This window comes from Natator depressus, chromosome 19 (assembly GCF_965152275.1).
Source record: "Natator depressus isolate rNatDep1 chromosome 19, rNatDep2.hap1, whole genome shotgun sequence".
NCBI classification, from domain to species: domain Eukaryota; kingdom Metazoa; phylum Chordata; order Testudines; family Cheloniidae; genus Natator; species Natator depressus.
In genome coordinates this window covers 5,812,820-5,834,969 of record NC_134252.1, presented here as the reverse complement: position 1 = coordinate 5,834,969, position 22,150 = coordinate 5,812,820, and the positions used below count along the sequence as shown (strand labels likewise).

The 22,150-nt window shown below is 57.8% G+C and overlaps 1 protein-coding gene across 1 annotated transcript in view; it reads left to right on the top strand.

The window, feature by feature from the left end:
- Nucleotides 1-463: 463 nt before the first annotated feature.
- Nucleotides 464-22,150, top strand: part of COL16A1 (collagen type XVI alpha 1 chain) — a 92,519-nt gene continuing 70,832 nt past the window's right edge. Inside the window, exons 1-4 of the mRNA XM_074934602.1 lie at nucleotides 464-947; nucleotides 3,633-3,755; nucleotides 17,751-17,825; nucleotides 17,972-18,089. Coding sequence (XP_074790703.1) covers nucleotides 3,671-3,755; nucleotides 17,751-17,825; nucleotides 17,972-18,089 — 278 coding nt within the window. The 5' untranslated portion in view covers nucleotides 464-947; nucleotides 3,633-3,670. The remainder of the gene's footprint in view (nucleotides 948-3,632; nucleotides 3,756-17,750; nucleotides 17,826-17,971; nucleotides 18,090-22,150) is intronic.

The following is a 22,150-nucleotide window of genomic DNA, read 5'->3' as shown; positions in this document are numbered from 1 at the left end:
GCCATCCTTTCTCTGAGCTGTGGCCCTCACTCTGCCTCAGTTTCCCTCTCTGTAAAATGGGGATTCACATGTGCAAAGCACTGTGAGATGTGCCAGGTATTATTACAGTGCCCAGCATTTCAGATGCCCTGGGCTGACTCCTGTGTCCAAGGGGAGGGGGGGAACAGGGTTGAGCAAGGGGGCTAGGTGGGGAGAAGGCTAGAGCATAACTGTCCCACCCAAGATTCTTAAAAGGGCCAGCAAGGAGCCTCCAGGTGTCCCATTAAACATCCCAAGGCAGGATTGTTCTTATCCTCAGTGGTCGGGAGGTGTGTGTGTGTGTGTGGGGTGGGATAGCTGTTCTAGGGGATAATGGGCCCAAGTAGTGTGTTCGAATTCCTCCAGCCGCGAGATGGGCCCAGCGAGCCTCGGGGCCATGTGTCAAACGGGGCGTCCGCGGAGCTGGAAGCGGCTTTCCCTGCCTCGCGGCACTGTGCCTGTCCCAGCTGGGCTTGATTAAGCTGCTCCGGCATTCCAACACGTTGAAGGGCTTGTCGTTTCCAGCTCGGGGGCCTGGCAACGCAGCAAGTTCTCTGCACACAGTCAGTGCTCGCTCTCGGGAGGGAAAGGCAGAGCAGGAGAGAGGGCTGAGAGGAGGCCAGGGCGCAGCCAGCAGGGCCAGAAGATGTCAGTGGCGCTCTGAGGAGATCTGCTTCGCTCCCTCCGCCGCAAGGATTCGAAATCCTCCCCCTGCTCCGGAATAAATCTTCCCCGACGATCGAGAAGTTGGAGCGAACGCCAGCCAGGAACAGCTCCGTGGGACTGCTGGCGTGTCCTGCTGACGCGTGCGTCCTCTCGCGGCATCCCCCGCCCGGGGCCTCCCGCTCCCCAACTTGCAGACATGGTCCCGAAGCCGGTGCCCCGTCTGAACTGCAACTAACCCCACGAGCACCTCAGTTCTTTGGCAGGTAAGCTGGCAACTAGCCCCTCGCTGGGGCCGGGGCCTGACGTAGCTGCTTGGAACCCCCAGGACTTTTCGTCCCGCGTGAGTCCTTCTCCGGCAGGGAGGTTTGCTTGGTGGGGAGGGGCAGGTACGGGAACGTATCTCCGTTCCCGACAGGCAGGGGCAGCGAGCCACCACGGCCAGAGGGCAGTGTGTAGCTGGGGTACGCTCTAAAGCTCCGGACGGGTTGCGTTTCCCCATTGTGGAGGCTTCTGTTTTCTTGATTACCTACTCCAGCATCCAGCAATGCCTGTGATTTCCAGCCTGCACAGGGGGGCCTGGAAGCTGATCAGTCCAAGCCCTTAGATTGCGTCGACCCAGCGTGCCGCAGTGGAAACTATCCGGAGATGGGAAACATTCAAGGGAACAAAGATCTCACTGTGCAGCGAGCCGCGCTGTGTGCGTGTGTCTCGCCTTGCGTGCCTCTTTACTCTCAATTCGCAACCTGCACCTACATGTTTTATAGACGGTGAAACCTGGCTGAGCGGCTACCGAAGGGACCATGGAGAATCAGCTGCTTAGTAGATGTTAGTTTTTAACCTAAGGGTCAAACAAAATTGCTCGGGAAACAGGGAGATCTTTCAAAGTTCGTTGCGGGTGCTGGGTGGGGGTTGGTGGCTGTGTTACACAGGAGGTCAGTTTGGTGATCTGGTGCTTCCCCCACCCCACCCCTGCATGGAGTGAATAAAGGACGTTATGGCATGTGGTTTATGGGGCAAGCTCTAATTTATTCCGGGTTCGCAGGCTGGAGAAGACTTCTTTACCTGCCCCTTTACCTTCCGCGTCAACCACGGTTTAATGTCACGATGTGAACACATCACCTGGCTTAGGGTTAATGGCTGGTTGTCTTTTTATCTGTGCTCTGCCCCCTGGTGGAACCCTCTCGAAGTGCGTGGGGTTAAGACCGGCGGTTTTCACACCACGAAGGTCAAGGTGGGGGGGTGGGGGTGGGAAATTCCACCTGGGATGAAGTTTAAAGCGTGGGCTGCCAGATTTTCATCTTTGAAGTGTGGCAGCAACAGGGGCTCTTGCATGACTTCAGAGGCAAGAATCAGGCATGAGGTGCCGGGGAGAAAGCTAGGAGGTTAACCCCAAACTTGGCAGTAAGTTTCTCTCCCCTCCTTTTTTTATTTTGCAAATTGTTGGTACGTTTCCACCGCGCTCTTTTACAGCATTCGCTGCAGGAAAATTGTCATCAAAATAGCATTTCCCTTTCTTCTTGGAGAGGTTGAGCAACAAAAAAATCCTTTCCCACACATCGGTTTCTTATTAGGGGCAAGATTTTCGCCTTGCTAGGGCCTTGTGGCCAAAGCAAGCAATAGAGTAAGTTCAGTGCAACTGTCTGAGGAGTTAAAAACAGCCCCAGAAAACCCCAGCAAAAAGCCACTCAGATGGTCGGTCTTTTCAGAGGGCAGTTTTAGTGCCATTGTTGCTCGGTTTCACTGGGGGAACGTAAAGAATCTAGATGGGGGTTATTTAGTGCATGTTAAAAAAATTAACCTAAACCATGTCTTGCTGGGATCAGCTGGTCAAATCCTGGTGGATTTAGCGAAGTCTGAGGAGGCTTCCGGATAAAGGGGCTCCGATGAACATCTCCTCTCTGAAGGTTTCTCCAAGCTCGGGACCTTTGAGTTTTCTCCATCCCGTATCTTGTTCCTGGAGTGGTTTTATGGGTGTGGGGGCAGCGGCAGTGTTTGTGAAGGGATTTGCTTTAACACCTTGTGTTCAGAGCACACGTGGACTAGTCTAGTCAGGCTGCGTCAGGGTTGCTTTGGGGCAGTAGCTGCAGCAGAAAGGGACTGAATTCTCCTTTCCTGTGCACTGGCTTTGCTCGCGGTACTGCCACAAGACAGAGTCATCCGTGCCACCCCCATCGTCCCTTTTCACCTTCCCTTCTCCCCGCCCCGTCCCTGTCAGCCCTGCTGTCCTTTCCAGTTAGCTGATCTTCCCCCCACCCCAACTAAATTAACCCCCTCAAAATTGTGGAATCAATGTGATATTTGCTGCCTTCACACTGATCGCTCTGCTGATGTGTTCTACCCTTTGCCCCACCTGGTGTCTCTCTTGTCTCGGTGTTTCCTTGAAGCCCCTGCTGACTCCCCCGTCTCTCTCTAGCCAGCGCTTGTCTCTTGGGCTGCTCTTTGGGGCAGCCATTCGTAGACCCATGTGCAAACGGCGACAGGCATGCTTGATACCCTGGATATGATACACACCCAGGTGTTTACAGCTGGGGTGAGTGAAAGAGCAGGTTCTGATGCTGAGCTTGGGCACAGACATCTCTGCCATTCCCCCCTTCACTACGGGGCTGGCTGGGTCAGAGCAGCAAATCCTGGATCTGGATATCCCAGAGATCTGGGGTTTTGGTTTGGGCCCATCCCTACTGAGCCGGGGTCTTTATGAATGGCCCTGTTAGCAAGGGATCATTCCCGTGCGTTATGCCTTGGGCCTGAACGTACCCATAGCACCCGCTCTGTAGACCATGCGTGGGCCACCTACTGTGCCCGTGAAGTCCCCTGACACCCCTGCCCACTGCTCTGGACCTGAATGGATCCTTGCTGGGACAGTAAGGCCAGGCTCACGGGCGCTAAGGAGAGGATTGTGCCCATCTTCATTGGGCATATTACTTATGACTGGTTTCTTCCACTTCCAGAGGCAGCAGCATTGGTCCCTGACCCGCCTGGGGGCACCATGTTGGGAGCCTGGCTCTCTTCTCTCTGCCTAGCTGGCCTCCTTGGCACCTGTACAGGAGGGAAGCTCCTTGCATCCAAAGCAGGTAAGAGAGTGGCACTCAGAACGGACTAGCTGGGGGCTGGGTCTGCAGGGCACTGGCTGAGCTGTGTCTGGGGGACTCACCACTGGGATGGGGAGGGGAGATTGGCAGGGAGTCCAGGGCGGGAGGAGCAATGGGGGCTGGGATTGAGGGGCATTGAGGGGCATTGGGTTTGGGGAGCCCAGGGCAGGGATAACATGGGGGGCTGCAGGGCAGGAATGAGATGCACTGGCAGAGCCATGTGTAGGAAGGGAGGGGTCAGGTCTCTCTGTGCCTGTGCCAGGGGGTGATGGGTTCAAATCCCAGTGCCAGCGTGTTGCAGCAGGGCAGCTGTCAGAGACTTGGGGGCCGTCAGAGACTAGGGGTGTTTCGTACTCGGAGCTGGCACCCCACCCTGCAGAGCGCGGGAGCCGAGCCCAGCCCGACGGCTCGTTCCTGCAGGGGGTGCTGTCCTTGGCACATCAGCGCTGTCCTGGGTATCACGCAGCATTTCTCAAATGGGGCCACGAGCGGCCACCGGTGGATTTTTTTGTGGCCACGACAGCCTCCAAAGCATGGGCGAGGACTGGGACGGGGCAGAGCAGCGGCCCCTCCCTGCAGTGCCCAGCTGTTGTTCCTGACTACCTGTTACCAAGGGCAGTGAGATGCGCCGCCTTAGGGTTTGCGCTGGCAGGGCTAGCAGGGATCGGGGCCCTGCACCGTGCAGCCTCCTCGGGGGCTCCGGGCAGCGCCTCTGGACGCACGGGGGCCGGTGTGCGTGGCGCTGGAGGCGGCTCTTGTCAGCGGAGGTGGCTGCCGTGTTTGGTCAGCGGGGCATTCCCCTGGGCAGCTCCTGCCCGGCTGGTGAGCTCCCGCCCCACCTTCCCCGGGGTGGGCTCTCGCTGGAGGGCCGCGGGAAGCAGGGACAGATACGGCTGTGTCAGAGTGGCCATTTGTTGCAAGAACCCTGGAAGGCACATGCGCTGCACCTCCCAGCTCTCCCGCCGGCAGAGTATCCAAGCACCTCCCAGTCCTGCCCACGTTTACCCTCGCAATGCCCCGAGAGCCAGGGCAGGGCTATATCCCCATTGCACAGATGGGGTACTGGGGCCCAGAGAGACTGGCCCTTTGCTCTGCAACAATTACACCCCCTTATCCCACCACCTAGAGACTTAAGAACTGCAAAGGGAAACTGAGGCACCCCCACACTATTCAGAGGAAACATTAAGAACAATCCCACTTCGTCACAGCTGGGATTTGCCGTTGGTGCTTGGCTGCCCACGCCGGCCACCCCTTCTCCTTCCCTGCACACAGGCAATCTCTGTGCAGAGCTGGGATGCTTTCCTGCTCCGGGAGCGGGCCAGCACTGGGGGCTGGCTGGGCCATCCCATGGGGCTTAAGCCTGTGTGCCAGGCCCTGGCAAGTTCACAAAGAGTCGGTGGGTCCCCGTGTCTCACAAGTGCTCCTGAGGGGGGATGGAGGCAGGCTGTAGCAGGATACTGAGGAAGGGTTGCTGGGGGTCACGCATGCTGCTATTCAGTGGTGGAGTTTGTCTTTAAGGTCTGGCTCCCGGGCTGGCTGTCCAGCCCACGCCTTGGCCATATGATCCCGGTGGGCCTGGTTTCCTCCTCCGTAGATGGTCAAAGGCTCATCGGGGCCTGGGCAGTTGGAAAATTCTTCTCCCTGCCTGGAGCCATCGCTGAGTACCAGTCTGGCACTTCCCTTTCCTGCCTCTCCGTCCATGAGGAGAGGGGGCTGGGGCTGATGGATAATACAACCCCTGAGCAATACTGTGCACACTTTGGCATCAACACAGTTTGACCCTCCATGGGCTCTAATGCACTTTGCCAGTGTTAATTAATATAGCCTCCCGGCTGAGCGGCATCATCCCTGAGTTGTGGATGGGGAAACTGAGGCACAGAGGGGGGTGTCACGGAGTCCCTGGGCGATACTCTGGAACTGCTCCCCATGAAGCCAGTCAGGACTCTGGGGCAGTCGCCTTTCTGTGAGCAGCCTGTCTTCAGGACACACAGCTCACACAGCTTCCACCTTCCTGGGTCTGACCTCGGAGCATTCAGCATCCTCTGCCCCTCCGTGCGCTTCCCCCAGCGAGTCCGCTCAGGCGGGGCTCCTGGGGAAGCCAGAGGGTCCTGCCCCACAACTCCGCAGTCAGACGTGACTCTCAGCCAGCCAGTAAAACAGAGGTTTATTAGATGACAGGAACATGGTCTGAAACAGAGCTTGCAGGTGCAGAGAACAGGACCCCTCAGCTGGGTCCATTTTGGGGGGGGGCAGTGAGCCAGACAACCACGTCTGCCCTTCACTCCATGTCCCAGCCAGCCCCAAACTGAAACTCCCTCCAGCCCCACCTCCTCTGGGCTTTGTTCCTTTCCCAGGCCAGGAGGTCACCTGATTCCTTTGTTCTCCAACCCTTTAGCTCTCACCTTGCAGGGGGGAAGGGCCCAGGCCATCAGTTGCCAGGAAACAGGGTGTCGGCCATTCTCTGTGTCCAGACTCCTGCACACACCTGCCCTCTAGGGCTCTGCAATGATCATACACCCTTACCCCACCACCTAGATACTTAAGAACTGCATTGGGGAAACTGAGGCACCCCCACAATATTCGGAGGAAACATTAAGAACAGTCCCACTTCGTCACATCTCTCCCCCCTTCGAGATTGAACTGAGCGGGGCCACTTTACCCGGTGACCTGGGGAAGTTCGAAGCTACCAACGTTCCCATGGATGCCCCAGCATCTCTCCCATTCCTTGGTAGGAGTTACACCAGGCCCTTCCAGTTTCACGCCCTCCCTTAGGTCGGGGGTGGTCGATAGCACTCGCAGGCCGCATGTGGGAAGGTTTCTGTGGCCCGTGCCCTTTGGCCACCCCAAAACCCCAGGGGGTCAAACTGGGATTGGGTCTTCTCCCCAACAAGCTGGCCAAACCCAGCCACTTGGTTATAGGACTGTTTAACTTTCTTAACAGCTTTCACTTCATCTGAGACCTTCTCAAAGCTATCCACACTGGATCCTTCAACAGGAAAGTCAGTGGATCCATTCACAACAGAAAATTTCTGGCTGTTAGGAACTGAAACTTTCTTGATTAAATCACTTTCACACCCTTCAGTGGCAGTAAACTGCTTGCAAAGACTCCATGAGGATTCCTTTCCCGAGGGCTTTTCTATGCAACAATTCACCCCTCCCAGAAATTCTGCTCTTACCCTCTTTACCTAGGGCTTGCTCTAGAGGAACACTTTCCTGAGCAACAACAGACTTACATCCAGAATTACCTCTGGCCCATCAGGCGGATTCCTACACAATCCCCTTTCAGGCAAACTTACAGACTTCCTAGATAAAAGGTTAGAAGCATTCTCCTTCCCTTTGCCACACACAAGTTCAGGAATCTTTTCCTTCTTGCTACAGGTTTCCACACCCTCAGTAGGTAACACAATCACATCACCTTCATGCTCTCCTTGTGCCCTGGCTAGGATCTCACCCTGATTAGACAGAGTTGCTCCACCCTTTCCAACAACACACTAGCAACAGGCAAAATACAAGCACCAGAACTGTCTGGTCTCTGGGATTTTACATAGACCCTAACTGGATCCGACCTAGTTACAGGGCCATTCTCCCAAGCAGACACAAACTTAGGACCATTCCCTTCCTGGGCTTTAGCTGAATCCAGAACAAACTCTGAGACAACTGCACCACCCTCAACCGTCACAGGCTGAAAGGCCCCTTCTGTCTGCTCTACAGACAAAGAAGAGCCGGACACACTTTCTCCTTTACCAGACACACAGCTTGGGATCACTTTCCCCTGGTCCCAGCACACAAGGCTGGTCACAGACAACTGCTTGGAGATCAGGGTAGCTCCCTCCATAGGCAAGTCAATACCCCTGACAGACACAGGCACGTTTCCTTCCCTGTCACAATTCTCCCCCCAGGTAACAGGTAAGGTCCAGGGACACTCATCTTCCACTCTCCTGGCCTCCCCACACTGCTCACTAGACACAGCCATCAGCTCACAAGGTTGCCTAGGCTCATCCAAACTTTCCTTACCAAGCACCTTGCCACTCCCCACAGATCCCCTGCCCTGCCTGTGTCTCCCCCCACTCAGCTGGGGTCTTATCTCCCCCCTTGCTCAGCACTGCCCTTGGTGTCCCAGTGGGGGCAGGCAGCGAGCTCCCTGCTTTCCTCACTGCATCAGAGCCAGCGTGAGCCCCCTCTCCAGTGTGCAAGGGGGCGGGGAGCATCCCTCTGTCCCACCCAGCCCCAGGGGTCTGGTTACAGGCAGGCAGGTAGCCTGAGCCTAGCCGCTCCTCCCCCATGCCAGCCAGGTCATCTGCATTTTCACTGACCATTTCCCTCTCCACCGATTGGTTCCCTGGATTCAAATTCAAACCCTTGGCAGTTACAGGAGCAGGGCCTGGATCCTGTCCCAAAGAGACACAGTCACCCCACAACAGGGTCTCGCAGCCGATATCCCGGAGAACCCCAACAACCAGCCAGCCCGACCCCTCCTGGGTCTGCACAGGGATCTGGGCCATAGGCAGGGCGAGGGGCTTCGTCCCTGGGACCCTCACCCAGCCCCTCAGCCTCTGAGGCTGCACCACCCAGGGCCTGACAACAGTTCTCTCTGTCCCAGGACTTCGCCACCCCACGAATGTCTCCCCATTGACCATCACCTTCTGCTCCCACTGGAGGTCCGAGGGGCCTGGCCCAAGGAAACTCCACACAGACATATAGGTTGGGGTCAGGAGTGGGAGCCTGTCCACCTCCCCACCCATCTGGCTGACGGAGTCTACAGCCTTGGGACCCAGCAAGGGAGCTAGACACCGGGGCTTTTCCGCAGGGTCCCCCTGGTTCAAATCGCCAGCCTGCTCAAAGGCAGTGAGGTGGGCATCCACATCCCCCCCCCCCTTAACCAGGGCCAGCAATTTAGTCTCGAGGTTCCGTGCGGAGCTGGCCCCCCGGGGTCTATCCCCACTCACCCCTGGGAGGTCCCCTATGCCTCTCCGCTCCCCCACCGCCAGTTCATGCTGCTGCTGCTTCTGCAGCTCTTTCTTGGACTCTCTCTGTCTCTCACAGTCCTCTTGCTCTCTCGGACTCAGCTCCAATCCCGTCCGTCTCCGATCCCCCGATGGGGAACCCGATCGTGAAGACCCTCGTCTGGTTGGGGACAGGAGTCTTGGCGATGCCTGGCTACTACTCCAGCTGCTCCCAGATCCTGCTATAGCCCCATTTGGGGTCAGGAATCTGTCCCTTAGAGCGGTCATCCTCCTCCAGCTGCACGATGAACTGTGCCCTGGTGAACTTTCCAATGCTCAACCCACGCTTTCTGCACAGGGTTACGATGTCCTTCTTAAGGAGACGGTGACAGGCCGTCACTCCGCTCTTCCCAAGTTGTTGTGGACTCACAGGCCTGTGTGCTCTCAGTTCCCCACGGTTTCCAGGGAGAACCCCTAGTGTGCCAGCCCTTCTCAAGGTCACCACCTCTTTGCCAGGGTCGAGCTGCAGACTCCTCCGCCCCTGGGACCGCTCGCTGCAATCCCCCCGGGGGACCCTGTTACTGCAAAAGTCCTCCTCTCTGGTCACACACTTCCAGGAGTTAACCGCCCCCTGAAACCGTCTCTCTCTGAATCTTCAGTACACCTGGTCCCCGTCAATCCCCCTTCATTTTACTGCTCCCCAGTCACTTACTGCAGGAAGCACCGTCCACGGGGTGCAGTACATCCCACCGCTCCCACCAGTTGTCACGGAGTCCCTGGGCGATACTCTGGAACTGCTCCCCATGAAGCCAGTCAGGACTCTGGGGCAGTCGCCTTTCTGTGAGCAGCCTGTCTTCAGGACACACAGCTCACACAGCTTCCACCTTCCTGGGCCTGACCTCAGAGCATTCAGCATCCTCTGCCCCTCCGTGCGCTTCCCCCAGCGAGTCCGCTCAGGCGGGCTCCTGGGGAAGCCAGAGGGTCCTGCACCCCAACGTCGCAGTCAGACGTGACTCTCAGCCAGCCAGTAAAACAGAGGTTTATTAGACGACAGGAACATGGTCTGAAACAGAGCTTGCAGGTGCAGAGAACAGGACCCCTCAGCTGGGTCCATTTTGGGGGGGGGGCAGTGAGTCAGACAACCACGTCTGCCCTTCACTCCATGTCCCAGCCAGCCCCAAACTGAAACTCCCTCCAGCCCCTCCTCCCCTGGGCTTTGTTCCTTTCCCGGGCCAGGAGGTCACCTGATTCCTTTGTTCTCCAACCCTTTAGCTCTCACCTTGCAGGGGGGAAGGGCCCAGGCCATCAGTTGCCAGGAAACAGGGTGTCGGCCATTCTCTGTGTCCAGACTCCTGCACGCACCTGCCCTCTAGGGCTCTGCAATGATCATACACCCTTACCCCACCGCCTAGATACTTAAGAACTGCATAGGGGAAACTGAGGCACCCCCACAATATTCAGAGGAAACATTAAGAACAGTCCCACTTCGTCACAGGGGGGAAGCAGTTTGATCAGGTTCACACTGAGAGCCAGCGTCCGAACTGCAAATGGCACCCAGGAGTCCTGGCTCCGAGTTTCCTGGCTTCCCCACAACCTTCATGCCCTCCCGAGGCCTGACTCTCCATGGCCTGCCCCAGCGCCGCTGCTCGCCCACGTGCAGAGTGAGTGCGGAGCACTGCCCCTCAGAAGGGTGGCGGAGAGAGGCCGGGCGATGGAGATTCAGGCCCTCGGTCTCCACAGGGCAGATGCCAGGCAGGAGTAGTGGCAAGGTTCCTGCCTGTGAATCAGCAGAGCCAGGAGATTCGCATTCAGGATACAGGGGAGGGTGGGGAGGTGGCCAAGCCTGGCTATGTGGGAACCTTGGAATCAGCCATTTGGAGAGAGACTTGGGGGTTCTGGAGACTGGGATGAGCCGTGGAGGTGGGTTGCTAGCCAAGGAGGCCTGCAGGTTAAAGTGCTGTAGCCCCTCTCCGTGGATTCCCTTCTCCTCTGGCCCCTGGGGGTCGGGGCGGCTCAGTCGAGCATCCCATAAACTGCTGACCTGGCCCCAAGTCCTTGCTAGCATGGACAGGCGGAGGATGCAGCCCCCCACCCCAGTCGGGCTCCCACCACTGTCCTCCCTGCTCCTTCTCCTTTCCCAGCCCGGACCCCGGCTTGCTTCGGAGCTGGCTCTGCTGACGGATGCCAGGAGAAGTCGGAGCCCAGCAGGCTGCCGAGCCGAGTGAGGCTCAGGAGCCTGGCTCTGCAGCTGGGGCCCTGCTTTCCCAAAGCCCCCTTGGGGTGGGGACTCCTTGAATCGTCACAGGCAGCGAGGGCCGGGGAGTTTGCTGCCCTGCTGGGCGGGGCCGCAGCCTGCACTGAGGTCACTAACGGGGCCTCCTGCTTGGCACAGATCCCTCTTGCTATTAGCGGGGCTCTTGCTGCCAGCTGGACACCAGCAGCCTCCTTCACCCATGAGCACGTGCCAGAGCTCGGATCTTAGGCTCATTAGATCATCGCACGCCTGCCCCTGGCCAAGTCAGGCTGCTCCCCATGGGTGTGTGTGAGGACTTGGCACCAGCTGCGTTCAGTTGTGTTCTCTGTTACTGCAGGTCTCGGGCCTGGGATCAAAGGGAGACACGGGGAAATACAGTGGGGAGACCCCAGGGAATAGCCCAGCATTTATCGCCTATTAAGCACTCAGCAGATATCAACTGATTTAGCCTTGGCACGCACCTGAGGGCCGGAGGAATCGATGCCTTCACCTTGCAGATGGGGAGGCTAATGTGGAGAGGTGACTCGGCCCAGGCCACAGAGAGAGCTGCTGTCCCAGTGGGGATCTGACCCCTGGACTTGCTGGGCTCCTTCGGCCGGGTCACACCTCTCCGTCAGCCCCCGGCTTGCAGCGTGCATGTGCCAAGCTGGGCACGTGGACAAGCACGCAACCCCATGCACGCAAAAGCAATTGAAACACTTGCAGCAGTGGTGGGCTCTGCGCCTGGCCAGCCGAACGGGGCTTGCAGGAGTAAACTCGGTAGCTAGCTGGGAAGGCCAAGTGGAGTCACTTGGTCGGCCAGCTGGGATCTGGGAGCTGCTCAGGGAGCTGGGATCTGAATACAGGAGCCCTGGTGCTCTGACCAGGCAGGCTCGCATGCTATTAAACTGGCCGCTTTGTAGACGAGCTGGCTCAGCCAGAGGCAGCCAGCTGGGAGGAGGCGCGTGCAGTGGCAAGTCACTTCGAATATTCCCCGACTCCCCGGGGAAGCCAGCCGGCACAGCCCCGCCACCTGCGGCTGCTCAGTAGAGGGGCTCCAGGAATAATAATACACCTGCAACCCCAGAGCAAACAGCTCTCGCTCTGAAATAGAAGGAACCAGGAAAGCATTCCCCATGGGGCCCCGCTGCTCACTGTCACACACAATGATCACGAGACTCCTTTCCGTTTACAGCCCGTCTTGCATGCCCCTTTTCCCGCCCCGGGTTCTCCCCTTTTCTCCCCCTGTCGGTACCAGCACCGCAGGGGAATGTGGAAACAGGAGAAGCTGTTTCAGGTCGTCCCATTCGAAGCGTTTGTTCTCTCCGTTGTTAGTCAGCAATCCGCACCGTACCTGGGAGGGGAACGGCATTTAGCAGATCAAAGGGTTTTGCCCATGAACTTTCCCTTCCTCTCTTTGCCAACTGCCTGGGAGCCGGTGTGATCGTTGCCAGTTCGTTTGTAGAACAGCTTTTCTCCTGCTGGTGAGAATTCGTTCCCTGAAATCTGAGCTGCGTTGATTGGACCCGTGCAGCCGGTTTGCAGGACCGCTCAGAGGCATCGAAGGGGCCCAGATTGGTACGGAGGCGCTTCTTAAAATCCAGCCCAAGGGCCATGTGTTACTGTTTCTGTTCCCTGGCTGGATAATTATTTGAACTATGGTAGCACCTTGAGGTCCCCCGCCAACAAGCCCCCATCACACCACATGGTGAGAGACAGGCCCTGCCTCAAAGAGCTCACACTCTTAACAGGACGGGTGAGGAAACAGAGGCATGGAGAAAGGCCACCCAGCTGCTTACCGTCTGAACTGGAATAGATCCCAGGTGTCCTGGCACAAGGTAAGTGGTCTAGGCCCTGGGCCATCCTGCCTCAAGTGCGCCTGTGGTTACAAATTCCCAATCAGCCTCTGGGGGACAGTCTCACTTAACACTCCCTGTTACCACAAACAATCCTGCCAAGTCAACTTGCTGGAGCTCCGAAGAGAGGCAGACGTGGGCAAAGCGGACTGAACTTTGCCAGACTGCTTTCCATGGCTCTGCCTGTTCGTATAAAGGAGGATTCTTCTTTGGACAGACTCTCCATTCTGGACTAAGACAGGCCTGGCATATCCTCTCCCCCCACGCATGCTTTCTCCTGGCTCAGGCCGGAAGGATATTTTGAGATTCAACTCTGCTCTTGCATCTGAGAGCAGGCAGAGGAAAGCGGCCAGGAAGATGGCACCATGGCACAAACTTCTCCCTCAACTCACACAAGCAATTTCTCTGCAGCCTTCGCTCATGTGCCCTGCCCAAATCTGTTTTTTGTGATACCATCCCCCATACAGCAGATTCAGCTGGATGCAGTATTCTCCTCTTCCTCTCCTCACCGGATGGGCGGTATTGCTGTGAGCTGTTAAACAGCTGCCACCCCAGAAGAAGCTGCATATCTAATGATCCCCTGTTTGCATAGCTGGTAAAGGATCAGAGTAGTGTTCACGCTGGCCAAGTGTAGCTTTGCCTCCCTCTGTAGCTGCCTGCTACTGATCCTAGCTGAGGAGCTTAGTCCTTTAGCTCAAGGGGGAGAAGGCTGTGCTTTGCAGCAGGAGGCAAAGGGCCTGGTTTTTAGAGACGCCGGGCGCTCCCTGCGTCCAGGGACTTTGGCTGGAATTGTGAGCGCTCCACGCTTCTGAAACTCGGGCCCTGGAGTCCTGACCCAAAGGCCGCTGAAGTCAGTCAGACTCTTTCCTTTGGCCTCAATGGACTCTGGATCAGAACGGCCGCGTCTGACTCTTCTTCACACTGTGGCCGCTCCGCCCCGCTCTGGCACGGGGCCTTACAGGGACTGCAAACGGCCCATGTGCCCGGAGCAGCATGAGATGAGAATCAGGCTCCCTGCACACCTTGCCCAAGGCTGCCCGGGAGTCAGTGGCAGAACCCAGGAGCCCTGTGCTGTCACGTGCCCCTCATGGGGGAGTCCTGAGCTACCGGTTACCCCTCTGTCTTGGCTGGGGGGCGCCGTGCTAACCCAGCCTTGGGGACAGATCCGTTCGCTCCCAGCCAGCGCTCCTGTTACTTCTGCTTTTTGCCCTGGGGTTTGTGTGAATTTCTTCCCGCAGCGCTGGGGGATCTGCAGGAGGCAGCGGAGAAGCCGATGTTCTGGGTTGTGGCTTCGGGCAAAGCGCTGTTTGGCTCCAGCTAGCGCAGAGTCTTTCCTCCCGGCCAGCAGGTTCCCCCTTGTCTTCTTCTGCTCAGCTCCCCTGCTGCCTTCTCCGCGCAGCCCTGCCCCGGGGGCCCCGGCAGCGAGCTCTGTGCAGGGACATTCAGATGCGGGCTGCGGCCTGGTATGCCGGGGCCGGTCCGCTCAACGCACCGGGTTACCGCCGGAGCTTCGGGAAACGCTTCCAGCAGAACCGGGCATTGGAAAGCAACGAACCTCACGGTGTCTGGGCTGGCTAGGGAGGGGAGCGGAGATGCTTGTCCCATCCCTCTTCGGGGACCTGGAGCTCTGGGTCCTCCCAGGCCTGTCTGAGGACTCCCTGCTGCAGGTGTCTCTTCCCCTCGGTCTCCTCTTCCGCAGAATCATAGAACCGTAGGGTTAGAAGGGACAGTAAGCGTCGGGTCATCTAGCCTAACCCCTGCCAAGATGCAGGATGTGTTGTGTCTAAACCTTCCAAGACAGATGGCTCCAGCCTCCTTTTGAAAATCTCCAGCGAAGGAGTTTCCACCACCTCCCCAGGTGTCTGTTCCACTGTCCTACTGTTCTTACCATGAGAAAGTTTTCCTGAGATTTAATCTAAATCTGCTCTGCTGTAGTTTGAACCCACTGCCTCTTGTCCTGCCCTCTATGGCAAGAGAGGACAACTTTCCTCCATCTTTCTTACAGCAGCCTTTCAAGTATTTGAAGCCCGCTATCAAGTCCCCCTTAATCTCCTCTTTTCCCAACTAAACATACCCAGTTCCTTCCATCTTTGCTCTTACGGCTTGTATTCCGTCCCTCTGATCATCTTTGTCACTCGCCCCTGGATCCTTTCCAGTTTCTCTGCGTCCTTACTATACATCGGTGGCCAAAACTGGACACAGTCCTCCAGCTGAGGCTGAACCAGCACCGAGCAGAGCCTGTGACTTGCATGCCATGGCTTTGTTAATGCAACCTAAAATTGCATCTGCCTTTTTTGCAACAGCAGACTCATGTCGAGGTTGTGATCCACCACAACGCCCAGCTCCTTCTCAGCAGTGCTGCTGCCAAGCCACTTCCCCCCCACCCTGTATTTGTGCATTTGGTTTTTCTTCCCTAAGTGAAGCACCTCACATTTGTCGTCGTTGAATTTCATTTGGTCCCATCCTCTCCAATTCCCTTTCTCTGTCTCTCTCTGGCCCCGTTTGGCAGTTACTCTGTCCCGGCACTCGACTCTGGAACGGAGCAGGGCAGAAAGGTGCCTCTGAGCTACCTTTCTGCTCCTGGTACTCCCTGGTTCTGCCTGGCCCCCAGTGAGCATTAGAGTAGCCCCTGGGTGGCTCTGATATACACACTGCTTCCCCCAGGTCCCCTGTGGGCCCTGAGAAGCAAAGAATCCTAATGCACGGCTGGTACCACATGCATCCAACTGCTAACGCTGACTGCGGGGGTAGATCCCCAATGCCAGCTCTGCCCATCCAAGGAGGCCCCTTGCCCAGTGGTTTTCCAGGGGGCTGTTTCCCCCCCGATTAAGGTCAGAGCAGCACCAAGGGGCTAGTTTGTAGCACCGTGGCTCTGCCCACCTCTCATGGTCCCTGCAATGCTCCCCAGTTTGTGCCCTGGGCAGTAGGCTGGTATCTCCCCCTTTTGCTGGGAGAGCTCCTGGGACGCCCGCCCTGCCTCGGTCGGTCGGTCACCGCGAGACACCCCCCCTGCCCTGCTCTGCCCCAGCAACTCTCTCTTTGGTTATGGTGCCGGTGCAGCCACTGGGATGGGGAGCAGTTCCGAATCCACCAAGGAAGACGGTCAACTCCCCATCAGAGCGGATCCCCCAGAGCCTCAGGCACCAGCTCAGGGGCTGAAGGGCCGGAGTCCCTCAACAACCCCTGGGGAATGGCAGAAAGACCCCCCCGCCATGCAGTGTGTGCTGCCCTGTCTCTGGCTATCTGCGATCCTGCCTGCCGCCAAGCAGGGATCACATTCCAGCGCCTTGACTTGGAGATGGTTTGTTTTTCCCAGGAGTTGGCCCAGGATGCCGTAAACAGCGGGCGACTTGCATTTCCCAGCTGACTTAATCCCCATCCTCCCACTTGCCTCTCAGCTTCCTGGCAGCAGCCACGGCCAGGTCGCAGAAAGGGGGGCGTTTGGGGTAGACGCAAGCTAGGAAGTGACATCAGGCAACAGGGGAAGGTGGGTTGGGGGTAAGGAATGTAATTAACCCATGAGCCCTAAAGGAATCTGACTTTTGGGGGGTGTTCGAAATTCAGAATCGCAGCTCAGACCCATCTCTGGGTTCCTAACATCAAGAGGCTTAAAGGGGCAGAAAGGGGGTGGTGTGGGAGAGAGTTAGCCCCCAGGAGCAGGGAAAACCTCTTTGCAAAGGCTTGCGACTTCAGCTGCCCTTAGCCAGCAGCTCTGTGGTTCTGCAGACTGGGGACACCACAAGCCCTGCTGGTTAGCAGAGGTCCCCACACGAGTGACCAGCGGCACCAGAAGTGTGCATTCTGCCCCTTGCAGCCCCACAGCTCGTGGCTTTCTTCAGCCACTCGAGTGCGCACGGTGCGTGTGCGGTGGGGCGAGATAGAACATCGACTCCGAGAGCAGGAACGGGGCCGGGGGGACCCTGGGACAAAGGGATTTCTAGGGGAGCTGGGATCTGCCCTTTGCTGGATGTTTTTTTTTTGCGTTAAATCCGCTCTGGCCTGGCAGGCTGAGCACGTGAAACCGAACAAGACCCTTTGGCGTGGGTTCGTTCCAATAGTTTGAGGGGGGAAATGATCTCAGACCTGTCAGCCACCAGCGTGACTGATGAGGGGGAATACGATCAGTCCCCAGACCCCAGTGGCCCTGCTGGATCCGAAGCAGAGAGGCTGAGGGAAGATGCGGTGGGGGCCTGCAATGCTGTTGCATAATTCGGTGGAGGGGGGAGAATCTCCCCCTACTCTGCTGAGGTTGGAGCAAATTAATCACCTTCCCAGCATGGCAGAGTAGGGGGAAAATATGAGTCAAGAAACTGGTGCAAAGAGCCTGTTCAAAACACGCCAGCAAAAAGTGCCAGCGGAGGAGCCCTGGAGATTTGAGGTTCCTGGTTATCACCAGAACAGAGACAGCACAGACAGTTGGGGCGCAGTGTCCCCCCCACTGCCCTGCCCTCCACCCTACGCAGAAGGGGCCCCTGCTAGGACAGGGGCTGCATTAGTGGCCCGTGGGTTGCTCGATCCTTAATGTCTGAGCTGCAGGACCCTCTCCGCTCTGAGCTGCGTGTGGACCCTCCAGACTGGTTTTACCCAGGCTGCCCGGCAGCTGCCAGGTGGGGACAATATCGGGCTCCTTGGTACAAATTTGATCTAACAACCTAGCAGCGGATGGGGCTTCATAACCTGTCACCCCGACGCCCAGACCAAGTCACCTTCACGCGGCTCAGTGAGAAGCTGGGGGCTTGTTTTTATTAGTCAGTCCTGGCACCCACACCTTGGGGACACTCGCATTCAGGGGCCTGCTGACTGGGGTCCGCGTGCGAGCATGGTGCCAGTGTGGGGGAAGCCCTGGGGCCACGCCCGACCCCTGGGTTCCCATTCCGCCGCTTACGGCTCGCTGGCAATCTGAGCGCTGCGGGCCTGTTGTCGCTGACAGCGGTCTCTCTTCCAGGCGAGCGATGTCCACGTCTGCAGCAGGAGGGGCTGAAGCTAGACCAGGCCAGTGATAAGCATGTCAATATAACCGGTGAGTGTGCGGGCCAAAAGGCCTGGCCGGGCTGGCCGCTCTCCTGGCTCGGCAGGACCATCCATCCTGCAGCAGGCCGGGAGCTTTGCGGCCTGAGTCTCACCTGTGTTCCGCTCCCCCCCCCTGCCCCCGCCCCTCTCCTGCAGGTTTTAATCTTATTAAGCGGTTTGCTCTTCTGAAGACCTCATCTGTAAAGAAAATCCGCAATCCCAAAGGGCCCCTGATCCTCCGGCTGGGCAGCACGCCCCTGGTCCAACCCACACAGTAAGTACCCAGCTGGTCCGCCTGTTACCGTTGGGTGGTGAAGGGTTAACTGAGAAAGGCACAGGGGGGAGTTCCTTTCCAACAGGGGGCTGCCAGACCCCCAGACTTGAAGCCACTGATTGCAGGAAGTGGCTGGACGTCCCAATTGAGAACGTGGCCTTTAAGTGCTAGGGGCTGTACAGACACACAGTGCAAAACAGCCCTGCCCTGAAGAGACCAGGCAGAAGCTCCCACCCTGTGCGTCTGAGCCTGCTCCCGGGCTGCGCAGTGCAGACTGAAGGAGGGCTTCTGTGGGCCATGTGCTGTCACCGGGGCCCAGGTGAGCCAGGGCTGCACTGCGGATTCCACTTGTTTGGTTAGCAGAACGCTCCGGCCCGGTGCCCTGCTCTTCCTGCTGCATGCTGATGTGTTGTGACTTGCCTCCTCTCACAACCAAGCTCTTGGCTGGCAGGCAGCCAGGCCTGGAAATCCCAGGGCGGCAGCTGCTGACTGTCCCTCTCAGGAGCTGAAGGGCACTCTGCGCCTCTCCGGGATAGCCGGGCCACTACCTCGTGTGCAGGGAGAGAAGCACTGATTCAGTGGGACATGATGCTGCAGGATGGATTAGGGGTAGGGGCAGAGCCTGGGGAAGTCACCTGACTTCACTCCTCTCTCCCCAGTTGCTGAGGTGGGTGGCTTTCCCTGGAGGTGGATTTGGCTTGCCTCTGCCATCCGCCTGTGTTTCTGGTCTCCTTTGTCCCAGCCCTGCTGGGACAACAGCTCTGGCAGGCCAACTCCCTAGCCCCTGCTACAGCCCTCTCCTGCAGTCGCGGTCCAAACCACGGCAGCCACCCGGCTGCTGCCGTGGTATTTTAGTGCATGACTATACAGTGCTGTGTACTGGTAAGAGATGCCTTCCTCTGCTGCCTTCCCTTACTCTGGAATGCTGCTGTGTGTGTTTTGGGGTTACCAGGTGTCACTCCAGTGTATCTGAACCATTAATGCAGAGCACCGCAGTCTTATTACGGGCCCAGAGTGTTGTCCAGTGGGATGGCTCCATTCCTGGAGAATACTGTACCATTCGTGAGAACTCTGCACGAGCCTTAGCTATGGCCTGACGACCCACTCCACTGTCATTGATCCTTGGGCAGGGTGTTGCTCCGATCTGTCTGAGGGTGTGTGGCTCTGGAATACGGCTCTAGTATTTTAGCCAGGGTTTCCCAGCTCACTGCCCCCCTTGCTCTAAGCCCCAAGCGTTAGGGAGGAGAAAGCAACGTCTGGGTCTCCGAGGCTGGCAAGACACAGCAGTCGGAATTTCTTCCCCACTCGCTTTGTTTAAAGGGGCAAGGTCAGACTCATTAGACCCCACAAATCACTTCTCTCAGCAGCAGCTCCTCCGCGCAGGTACGAAGGGTCAGGCTCTTCGCTGCGCTCTGCTTTCAGCAACTGCTTGGCAAATGATGCTGGGCTGGGAGCTTTGCTGCCCTCCCCCCCCGTGTTGAGCAGGGAGCTGCTTATTCAGGAATAATAACACCACCCATGTCTGGAGCATGCATCTTCTGCCCAGAGCATTGCCTGGCACCTTGCAGATTACAGCTCTCGCAGCTGCTTCTGGGGTGGCGGGTAGCAGCTGGCGGGTTCATAGCGCAGGTGACGAGGGGACATTCTCACCAACAGCACCCGGGCAAACCCCTGCTCTTATGAAAAGCGTCCTGGGGTCTTTTAGGTCACACAAGGCAGGGAAGGGACCCTGCCCAGCATTGAGCCTTTGCGTCTATGGTGATTTCAGACCTGAATTATGTGGCTGCTGCAGAGCCTGGGGGAGCCTGGAAGGGAGTGTTTGTGAGAGGAGGGGAAATCTCGTCCTTGGGGCCTCCAGCTGCTGCATGGGGAGCCCTGCACAGCCAGTGAGGAGAAGACTCTGGGAGGACCCCTCGGACCTCAGCACCTCGGGAGGCTGCTGCTCAGTCTGGAACCCAAATCGACTCCCCTCTTTCCTTCCCATCTAATGGGCTTGTCACCATCTCCGGCTGCGCTGCCCAATGGTCAGACATGGAGCCCACCCTGCACCATGGCTCCCACAGCTCCTTCTCCTGCCTGCCGCCCAGGGCAGGAGCCCTGATCCGAATCAGCCTCAGTCCACACACACACGCTCCTATCACCCTGTCCACACACACACCCTATCAGCCTCAGTCCACACACACATCCTATCACCCTGTCCACACACACACCCTATCAGCCTCAGTCCACACACACACGCTCCTATCACCCTGTCCAAGGCTGGCTCTGTGCTATGGAAAACAGAGTTGGCAGAGAGCTGGGGCAAGGTTATGGTCACAGGGCCAAGCCCAGCACCCTCCTGGGGCTGGGTGGGATGTTGAGGATCGGGCTGTGGAGGGCCCCCAATCCAGTGTGGGAGCTGGCAGCTGGGTCAGTTGTGCGCACCGTGCTGGGGTGGCAGAGCAGGTCTGGCTGCTGACCCAGCACAGGTAGGTGGGTCGGAGGCTCCCAGGGCAGGGGGTGCGCGGGTGTCCCAGCTGCAGGCTGTGTGCAGCGAGGACCGTCTTAATCCTCGAAAGTAAATCATGTAGTGAAGCAATTCAGCCGGGACGCTGGCCAGGGCCTTATGCAATAGCCACTCTGTGCGTGTGTTTTCTATCCCCATCTTGGCAAGCAGCAGGATGGGTCTAGACTGGCGGGTTGAAATGCTTAGCAGTGACTAGCCAGGCTGTTCTTTTCAGCAGGGGCTGGCCGCTTGGAGACTGCCCCGCTGGGCCCTCTCCCGTCATCCTGTGCAACCCGGGCTTCTTTCCCACGCACGCTCCTTTGTGCAGTGGCTCCCCCACGGCCCGTGTAAACGTGCATGGCACCGGGGAAGGACTGAGTGTGAGCGTGAGGATCAGGGCTGCAGCATCAGTTGCCCAGAGGGTAGCTGTGGATGGGACGGGCATAGCTCTTTTCTCAGTGACTGGAAGCTCCCACCGGCTTGGCTAGTCCATGTGCAGGTGTGCGTGGGGGGAGCCAGGAGCGAGTCCGTCTCCTTCCAGCTACCTGTCGCCTTGGGAAGCTGGTTGCTAGGCCCCATGCCCCAAAGGGCATGTGGTATAAACAGCTCCCACGTCCAGCTGGCTCACCCTGTCCCTGACCCAGCTCTAGCAAGCTCCAGCTCACAGTACAGGTTAGAGGGTACCCGGCCCTGAGGAAAGATGGCCTGGTCGTTAGGGCCCCTGCTGGGGACTCAGGAGACCTGGGCTGAATTCCTGGCTTTGCCACTGACTCCCTGTGTGACCTTGGATGAGTTACTTAATCACTTCAAGCCTTTCCTGCTGATTTCTCTCGCACCCCTCTATAAAGAACCCCACATGAAAAAACAGTGGAGAATAGAGGAGGGTCCGGGACAGCCACCAGTAACCACCTGCTCCTGCCCGGGGGAGAGCTTTGGGGTCCTGTCCGCATTCAGCAGGGCTTCCTCACAGCCTCAGCCCTGGCAGAGACTCTGCCCGTCCAAAGCATTAATCCCACTCTCAAGCAGAAGCTGGGTAAAGAGTTGGCACAGCAGAGAGGAAGCCAAGAGCTGCCTAGATCCTGTTGGCAAGGTCGGCATCCAAAACAAATATTTCAGAATGTTTAATGAAGCCCTGCTCGCTTGCTCGCTCGCTTTCGAGTGCACTGGAGCTCAGCATTCGGGAGGGGACTTTCTGCTGGGGACGAGCAAACTGGGTCAGGTGAAATAGGAGTTTTCTGCCCTTGAATTTTCCACCCTCCGCCCCATTCAGCTGCTGGAACATCAGGACTGTGGTGTTGTCCATGGCTTGTGTTTGCCTGGTTCCCAGCTAGAAGTGGAGGTGCTGGAATGAGAGACAGAGAGAGAGGCTAGCTTGTGGAAATGTCTCCGAGTGGAAACCTCTGCTCCCAGGCGATCCCAGCCTGGACCCAGGGGGTTCAGAGAGCAGCAGGAGACTTGTGGCTGCTTCTCCAAGCTGAGCCTGGAGCTGCTTGGCTTGTCCCTCATCGCCTTGCTTGGTTAAGGCACTGGACTGGGGCTCAGGAGACCAGGATTCAGTTCCCAGCTGTGCCACACC